This window comes from Populus euphratica, unplaced genomic scaffold (genome assembly GCF_000495115.2).
Source record: "Populus euphratica unplaced genomic scaffold, PopEup_1.0 scaffold1535.1, whole genome shotgun sequence".
Lineage (NCBI taxonomy): Eukaryota > Viridiplantae > Streptophyta > Magnoliopsida > Malpighiales > Salicaceae > Populus > Populus euphratica.
In genome coordinates this window covers 28,583-38,155 of record NW_011501386.1, presented here as the reverse complement: position 1 = coordinate 38,155, position 9,573 = coordinate 28,583, and the positions used below count along the sequence as shown (strand labels likewise).

At 32.5% G+C, this 9,573-nt stretch overlaps 2 protein-coding genes across 3 annotated transcripts; one reads left to right on the top strand and one right to left on the bottom strand.

Moving 5' to 3' along the window:
* The first annotated feature begins 980 nt into the window (after window positions 1–980).
* Window positions 981–3,855, top strand: LOC105117803 (uncharacterized). Of its 2 annotated transcripts, XM_011015565.1 has the most exons (3): window positions 981–1,244; window positions 2,598–2,713; window positions 3,497–3,855. In XM_011015565.1, exons 1-2 carry the CDS (start codon window positions 1,101–1,103, stop codon window positions 2,700–2,702), a joined length of 249 nt encoding a protein of 82 aa, XP_011013867.1. In that variant the 5' UTR covers window positions 981–1,100; the 3' UTR covers window positions 2,703–2,713; window positions 3,497–3,855. The 2 variants fall into 2 exon arrangements, with proteins under 2 accessions (XP_011013867.1, XP_011013866.1); XM_011015564.1 differs by lacking the exon at window positions 3,497–3,855 and having other exon boundaries at window positions 985–1,244; window positions 2,598–2,980.
* Window positions 3,856–7,857: 4,002 nt separating this feature from the next.
* On the bottom strand, window positions 7,858–9,573 carry LOC105117804 (NAC domain-containing protein 68-like). The gene is made up of 3 exons (XM_011015567.1): window positions 9,033–9,573; window positions 8,513–8,784; window positions 7,858–8,374 (listed from the first exon to the last, which is right to left on the bottom strand). The coding sequence occupies exons 1-3, from the start codon at window positions 9,211–9,213 to the stop codon at window positions 8,084–8,086; spliced, it is 744 nt and encodes a 247-aa protein (XP_011013869.1). The 5' UTR covers window positions 9,214–9,573; the 3' UTR covers window positions 7,858–8,083.

Here is a 9,573-nt window from a genome sequence, read left to right as displayed (position 1 = left end):
AATTTAACTTAACATGTGAATAAGGATCAATTTAACTTTTCCATGTGTCCTTTCATTTATTTTTTATACAATTTAATTCTTATTTTTTAAATTTTTTATTTTTTATTCCCTTTTGGATTAATTTTTCTTTTTTCTTTTATCCCTTTTACTTTGATTTTATTTAAATTTAAAATTTTATCCTTATTCTTTTTATTTTTGTTTTTTTTATCACTTTTCATTGAATTTTATTTTTAATTCCTCCCATTAAAATTTTATATTATATTATTTTTGTATTAAATTTAGTTTTCATCATTTTAATTGTCATTTCTTTTGTTTTGGAGGGTTTTTTTTTTTTTTTTAATTTTATATCTTAGCATTTTAGGCTTATGACCAGTATCACAGGTTTTTTAGACTAGCATGAGTTGATTTTGATTTTTTTTAATTTTTTTTTAATTTTATCATTAAATATTTAATTTATTAGGAATTGATTTTTATGTTTTCTTTTCTTTTCTTTCCATGTGGTTGGCGAGATAACTTGGGTTGACACAAATTTATTTTCATTGCTTTTTTATTTTATTTTTTTCTAGACTTCACCTTTAAATATTAGATTGAGTTTTATGATTTTATTTTATTTTTTTATTAGATTACTCTGATACTATAATTAGATTATATATTTGACATGCTGGACTCGATTTCTTTTTTTAATCTTTTTTTATTATCGAAATTTTTATCAATTTCTTATTTATTATTGTCATATTTTTATTTATTTATATTATTTAAATCATGGAGTTAATTAAATCCTATTAAGTTAATAACCTCATTCTCAATTTGTTTTAGCTTTTTTTAACACTTGCATCGCTTTGATTTTGTTTTTTATTAAAAAAAATAAATCGACCCAGCAGAGCAAAGGTTATATATATATAATTTACAAACAAGAAGCGAAGAAAAGAAAAGATGGTGGTAAAAAAAACACAGCTACATTTAACTGAAACGACGGCGTTTCCCTCTCGCATGCTCCTCTAGGTGTAGCGCAGCAGGGCAGACGAGCACACAAAGCAAGCAGAGAAAGAAACTGCGTAGCTTAGCTAAAAGAGAAAGAGGAAGCAGAGAGAGAGAGAGGAATGGTAGGGGCGGGGGCGTTTTGGGGGACGAGAGTTATGGAGATAGTGAAGAAGCATGACTCTGGTGGTCTTGTTTGGAAACGAATTAAACTCACCACCACTCGTAAGGCCAACGCCAAGAAACGCCTCCTTAGGGTTTGGCAGGTCTTTCTTTTTCTCTGTCTAAGAAAAATCAAATCGCATGTTCAGTCCTAGGGTTTTAATATGTTCTTAGAGTTTTCAATTTTTGCTTCAATTTCCTAATTTTTATTTGTCATAAAGTTCTCATTAACATAAATTATTTCACTGAATTTTAACCGAACCCAGGTAGGTATGTACTTAAAGTGACAAGTCTTGATTAATTGAATGTAATCACACTTAATACTCTTATTCATAGGTTCAGTAGAGTTAAAAATGCGTAAAAACCTCGATTCGCTTCTTCTTGTTGTTGTTGTTGTTGTCGTTGATCCCCAAATCTAACTTTTGGTTTTCCCCATTTCTGGTTATATGTTTTTTCTATATTTAATGGACATCGGCACGGAGAATGATTGCAAGGAATACCGTTTTGTGGTCCTTTTACCTCATTTATAGGATAGGATAGTTTTCCTTCATGTTTTTGTTAATGTAGCTATTGCATTTAGAGGCATTTCTAATATTCAGAGGGATTTTGCGTGTTCTTTTATTTATCTTTATTTGGGATATTGTCTTTATTTTTATTTTTTTCATTTGAAGGATCACTTGGTCTCCACTTTAGCTTTGTGTGTTTGTTTCTTTCTATCCACAAATTCTTGTTTTGTCAAATGAAAGTATTCACTTATAAATTTTATGTATTTTATGGAGACTGTTTCTTCTCCATGATTTACTGTAAAGTTCTTCCGAGTACTTATTACATGCCTTTTCTATCTACAAAGACCATGTTGAGCTTTCTTCTATCCTTTATACATTTTCCTATCAATTCTCTTCCAGAGCCTCGTGATGTAACTCATGAATTTAGTTTCTTCAGCCATGTCACTTAAATCAATAAAACAAATATATACATATATTTATGTGTGTGTATATATATATATATATATATATATATATATCTTAAATCAATAAAACAAATATATACATATATTTATGTGTATATATATATATATATATGGCTTCTGTATTCTTAAAACTAAGCCGTGTTCATACAGATACTTGTTTTCTATTTTTACACAATTACACCATTTCATCTGTGTTATTCTTACTTGAAGTTTGTTTTTCAAATTCAACATGCTGATGCTTTTATTTTGTTTGAGATGCTTTCAGATTAGTTTAGAGCTTTACATTAGCGCTTGCTTCCATAAATGACAGAGACATATTTTTCTAAGAACAACTTGCTACTGCTGTGCTCTTTCAAACTAAAATCTGAAGCATCACATGCTTTTGTGCTCTTTCTTTCTTCTTTAATTTTTAATGAATGCCATTGAATCCTTTAAATCCTTTTGGTAAATATTCATATCTTATCTCTTGAATCATGCTTTTACACAGAATGAAGCTGTCCTGAAGGCATGTTCTGAATCCCAACCTTCCAAAATGTCCGCAGCTGGTGCTTCTGCAGTTGACAAAAAAGAGGGCCTCAACACTGCAAGCTGACTTTGAAATGAGTGAGATAGAACATAAGATACTCTCAAGGCTGCTTGTGATTGCAAGTTTTTTTTAGCATTTTTTGGTCTGTGATGTCTTGCTAGGTCTATTTATGCTTAGGTAATATTTTGAGTTCGTCCAATCACTTCCATGTAACAACTGAAATGGTTTCTTCACATTGTAAAGATTTTTCAACATAAACTGTGATTGCATCATTTACTATTGACTCTTTTTGTATTTTCTATGCATGCTGATGGCATGTTTGATCCAGTGCATGCTATTTATTATACGTGGCTCCCTTGCTTTTAGATCGCTCCTCAATATTGTCTACCTTTTTAGCAAAAAGGTTGCTCAGGAGACCATGTAACTGTGTGAATTCATAACGACTGAAATGAGCATGTCTTTTATGTTCCTTGTTTAGGTGTTGATTTAGTGATGCAATATAGCACTGTGAATGTGAAAGGAGATTATTTTCAAGGATTTGTTGGGATATTTGTGTTGGAAAACCAGAGTCTCTGATCTGCCAGTGGTGGACCATTTTATCATAGGAAACAGGAACTGGAGTTATCCACCTATAAAAGAATCTGGGAACTGCTTTAGCCTTTAGAGGAGATCTAATTGCAGTTTCCTGATCCCTTCTTTTGGCATCATATTTTAATTGCTTTCCATACTGTACTTTCAGTGTGGTTGGTCCACGATCATTCAGTTTTCCTATGATGGTTCATGTACCTTGTCTGCTAGTCATTATGTTTTATAGAACCTTACTGTATACATCTAAGAATTTTGTGATGGCTTAACTCTAGGCATTTCCTGGGAGAGATAAGGGACGTACGGCGCTGCACTAGCCAGGTACGATGCCCTGCACTTTCTTTCAGGTGATTCTTTCAACACCGTTCTTAGTTTGCTCTAGTTTTAACGAAGTTGTGAAAGCTGAAAACTGCTGGGTGGCTATTGCTGGTGGTTATCTCTTAGAACCCTTCTTTGCCTGGCAAAATTATGTGCCATCTCTACCCTCCCAGCCAATTTCGTGAATAATAGAGATCCAAAAACTGAGGGCTATTATATCGTGAATCCTGCGTCTTTTGTACCACAGTCTGAATGTGGAAGGATATTATTTTCAAGGCTTGGCATTGCAAATGTAGTAGTAAAACCAGATTGTCAAGATGATCTTAAAAAGGATACGAGGTAATATTAAACTGGTTGAGAATTTAGTTATATCATTTAAAAAAAATATAAATTGCTATAATGTTTTTTTATATGATTTTTTTTTGTTTTATTAATTTTTTCCAAAATGGTCATTTTCGAGGTTTTTTTTTTTGTCTTGAACTGGTTAAGAATTTAGTTTTGTAGTTTTTTTTATAAAAAATATTATATACTATTATAATATTTTCTCCATATAATTTTTAATTTGCTATAATATTTCTTCATGTGTTTTTTTTTTAAATTCTATTTGTTGAATTTATTTTTTTAATATGAAGCTGGTTGAAAATTTAGTTTTAGCTTTCCTTGCATGTTTTATTTTTTGGTTTTTGTTTTTTTCCAAAATTATATTTTTGTATTTTTTTAAATTTTTATTGATTTTATTTTTTTAATATTAAGTTAGTTGAGAATTTATTTTTATAGTTGTTTTCTAAAACATTGTTGATTGTAACAATGTTTTTCTATATGATTTTTTTTTTTTGTGGATTGTTACAGTATTGTAGCAAGAAAAAAACATTGTAGATTAGTACAGTATTTTTCCATGATTTTTTTTTTATTATGATGTTTCTCCATTTTTTTTATTAATTTTTTTAAATTATTATTGTTGAATTTATTTTTTTATACTAAGCTGATTAAAATTTAATTTTGTATTTTTTTTTAAAACATTATTGATTGCTAAAGTGTTCCCTGCATGATTTTTTTGTTATAAATTTTTATATTTTTTTATATTAAATTGGTTAAGAATTATAATTGTATATTTCCTCACAAAACAATATAGATTGTTGCAATATTTTTTATATGATTTTTTAAATTATTTATCTATTTTATTTTTTAATATTAAATTGATTAAAAATTTAATTTTACAATTTAATTTTTTTTAAATATTATGATTTATAATATTATTTTTAAATTTGTTTCTATAAACCCATGACACCACGCAACCACGACAACTAGTAGTTCATGATGGCTTGTTAATTCATATAGCAACCCATGACACCGCCTTGAGCCGAGTTGACCTTTGAGTTACGTCTTATAACTAGGATATGAAGTGCATCAAGTTCTTTCATGTTATCTTTTCAAAGAACTTTTCTTTTAGTTTGCTCAAGGGTTAATGAGATGGTGAAAATTGCTGGGTTGGTATTTCGTTTGAGGCCTGACAAGCATTCGTCCTCTCAGTTTTGTTTAGGTTCGATCAGGATTGGGATCCAAAAACTGCAAGCCAAAAATCTCGTCAATCGTTTTTATTCCTTTGTCCTCTTTTAACCATAAAGGCCCCAGAGCAGGCTGCGTGGGCTCTCAGATTATTACTTCTGGAATACGGTATTAATATTATCATCAACAAACGCACGTACTTTGTCTTCATATGAACCTACTATCATCCTGAAACTTACATTAAGATTTCTTTCTTTCTTTCTTTGAAAAAACAACTACTAGGACCTCTTGGTGTGATTGACTTTCACGGGTAAAAAAGGTACAAAGGACCTGTGTTACGAATTGCTTGTAGCCTACCTACACGACCAGGCCTCCATTATTGACAAAACATAGGGACATCAAAGTCAGCAATGTACAACTGCAAAACATTCTCACTTGCTCTTCTTAGTAGGTGACGTGCAGAATGTTCATTGCTTTGATGAATGAATGATTCTTAAACCTCTTCTACAAGCAACCTTGGTCGGTCGGCAAGTTTCTTCTTCCGCCAACTCCCTCTCCACCAATCCCACTCACAAAAAAAACAAGCACAACTATCTAATAGCGGCCGGTAAGAGCTTGGAAACAATAAATTTGTTTTTGTTTTTTTATCTCAAATTCAAATTTTATAATTATTAATATGATCATCATTAAAAATTTAAATAGTTATTAATTTTAAAATTTATAAAATTAATCTCAAGTTGATGTTCAATTATTAATATAATAATTATCCCAAATTCAAGTTTGATTTTTATAATTATTAATATAATAATTATTAAAAATATATATAATTATTAATTTTATAACCTATAAAATTAATTGAGATAGCTGAAAAATCATGTTAATAAAAAAATAATAATAATTGCCTCCCCTTGCGGGCAAATTTAATTTTGGTCAGAAGGATGGATATTCTTTGACAAATGCAAGACATTTTGTTGTTGTTTTCAAATGAGATCTACTTTATCAAACTTTGTAGCATAACATCGCACGCTTTTCAGCTGAACCCATGATGATGTGATGAGGGCATACTATTTAGTCTAAATGTAGGTAGTCTACATCTAAGGTGAAAATTACATGACTGGACAAGGAAAGATATTTGTCTCAATCAGTTCATCAATACAAAAATGTAAGACTTCAACCCAAAATCTATTCGCTTGAATTCCCCTTGAGAAGAAAAGCTCTAAATTTGAAGAACTAATTGCCCAGTGATTGATGCAAGGAGATATAGCGGGTGTATTTTGCTGACTCTATGGTTTTGGAAAAGAATTGGGTAGATAAGTGTGATGCTGATGTCCTACATCCATAGGTTGTAGTTCCTTTCCAGCATTCATCTCTTACTTGATACTACAATTTATGACAATGATATGATATTTACTTGTGCATCGCTTCAATGAAGCTTCATGCATCACCGAAACAGTCCATCAATACAGCATAAGATTAACAATGTCGGTTAATCTCATACCTCAGTAATATGCAAACTTTGCTTTGATAACCAGAGCTAAAGAGTTGATGTCTCGATGATAAGTGATTTAAGATTTAACGTGTGTTTTACGAAGGTAACACGGCTACAAATTGATTAGCAAATTTTGAATTATCCAAAAATTTTATGGCTAGAGATGATTGCATTGTCACTAAACCTCAGTAAGATTATATTTGATGTTGTATTATGACTTGATTGAGTCCCCTGTTTCATGTATAATTAATTTAAGTTTTTAAACGATAGGCCTTAATTTCAATTAGAAAAATAAAACAATTGGGGCTGCCCCAATAATTAATAAAACTATTATAATTAATCACAAAAATATTGTTCAAAATATTTTATTGCATTCCTGTGAATACACATTACATGTGGTGACATGTGAAGTGTCTTTGACCCAACTTAGAGGGAGTCCCTACTCCTTTCACTCCTACAAAGTGATCCCTCTTTAAAGATCACACGCCTGTTATAATCTAATCAAAGTTGTGGCATCATATCTAACCAATTGATCCAAAATCTCTACCCTCTAGTGATCACTTTATTTTTCCCTCTTAACATAAAGTGGGAGAAATTTATATTTTACATGTGCATAACCTAATGTGGAGAGGTATTGTTTTCTAGAATATGGAATTGGAAATGGTAAAATAATCACAAATGTCTCTCTTCTTTTGGCTTTCACTGGGTGACACAAGGAATCTTGTTCACATCACCCCATGAGAGGTTGCGTCGTCCAAGGCTGGAAGTATTTAGTAAAGAAAATTTGTGCCTTGTTCCCTTTCCCAACACAACAAACACCTCTCTTAATGAGAAGGAGAACAACATATTGATTTGAATGTAGTTACTATTCAAAAGCATGAAATAATGAGAGAATCTCTTCGTTAATTTAAATCTCTGGTCTGGTGATTCAAAACATTGCAAGGGAACACAAAAGTCATGAGAACACCATTAAGAGAATCATATTTTAGGAGGGAGCAGGAGGGAGCCATGTCACTCTCTTATTGCAATACGCCCAAGAATCGAGCCCCATGTGTAGATATGCCCTTTCTTCACCATAAATCTTTTGGCATCGATGGTTCTATGTGCTTGTTCATAAAGGATCGACTTTTATAACAAAGTTATTATTTAGATAGCGTAGAACCTTTCTTTTTACTTTGGATTCCTCTCTTCTATGCCTACTTTGCATCATTCTTCTCAGAAAATGGTTCACCTTTTGATAGTAAATTGCTTAAATGAGACAACCTTTTCAGAGCTTTATTGACAGAAATGATAACGATAAATAGCCCTGCATTGTTACAACTATTCCATCTCAATCATCAATGTGATATTAAATTTCATGTACTGCATGCACAGTTGCTGGGAAGAAATAGCACCACAAGCAATTTCATGAATTAGATAGACAGGCCTGAATATATGTAAAGTCCATGGACAAATTGAATGCCTTTCCCTTTAATTTTTAGTCATTCTGATCACTGTTGCACGTACAATATCTGATTCATCTGATACAGAGTTTCCTCCGGAGGAAATTTCAAGTCCTCTTCCTCTTACAAGGATAAGAAAAGAGGCTAATGAAGGAACTGATTTCTTCCTGATCAAACTCATTAGAAGAAACCTCGGTGACTCCACTTGAACATTGTGAAGGAGCACCAGCTTCATCAGAGCTTTGTTCCATCATAAAATCCATGAAACTAGGACTAATAATCTCGACATTTTGCCTCTTGTTAATGTTTGAAGGGTTGGAAATCATGACCACATGGTTTTTTTTAGGTTTCCTCTTCCTGTGAAATATACTGATAGCAACCCAATCTCCCACTTTCATCTGCACACGAGAGTATCATAAACAAAATCCATTAATTGCATAGAAAAAACAATGTTGCGACTGCGTGCCATATGCATGCAGTATCACTGGAACTGCTCATATTGATTGTAGAATACAGGAACTGCTTCATATTTTTACCTGGGTGGTTTTGGGGTCTGTTGGCAAGCCTACAAGGCAATATTCATGCATCACCCATTGAGTTCTAGTCTTGCTAGAATGATTTCTTTCTCTGAAAACCAGCGTTTTCCTTATTCCAACTGCTTGGTTGCTACCAGAAGCTACAATTTGCTTGCCTTTCCCAACGGGTTTCCAGTAACCAGAAGGTACAGAACCAGCGGATCTCTTGCATTTTGTTCCAAAGTCATTCAACTTCTTTTGGCTAAAGAAGTACCTCTTTTCCTTCAAATTACCTAGAACCAGAACAGATTATAAGGTTTAAACCATCTCAGGATCTCTCAAACATGGTCAAAACTCAAAAAGACTTTCTTTTATGAGCTTAAATAGAGCATGAATCTAAAGTCTTCAAAAATCTTGAAAGCAGGATATAGTCCAAATTAGTTAAGAAATCCAGGTATCTCAAAACAAAACTAATAGAAGACTTGTAAGCACTAAATAATACCCCGACTTACAAGTTCAAGAGAATGGGTTTTTGACTAACCTGGCAAGCTCCAAGGATCAGTTTGGAATACATCAAACTCAGGAATGACAGCAGCTGGCAATGGAAGACCAAGGACCTTTCGCTTCAGGTAATGAACAACAAGCTCTTCATCCGTTGGATGAAACCTATATCCAATAGGCAATTTGAGCCCTCCATTCTCAACAAAGTTTGGCCTTTCCATTTCCTATCTCAATCTCTCTCACACGCTCTCCAAATCAAGTTCCCTAACCAAGTTGAGCCAAGACTTGGATGATCATTCACTCAACAAGGTTAAAGCTAACTTGCTGTAATATACTAAATCATGCAAACAAGAGCTGGGGAGGGAGAGAGGGGGAGGCAGAGAAAACCAAGATGAAAGAAAGGGCAAAGAAGACTTGTAGTGGCCTTGGTTTGTCTTTGTAGGCTAGGGCAAGGAGAGACAAAGGTCGTTTATTTATATAAATGGTTTTATGGAGTTGATCAAGGAAAGAAAATTCCCTAGTTGTTTCCAATTCCCAATCTAGCTAGCTAATTACGTTACTGGAACCTCCATCCTTGACTT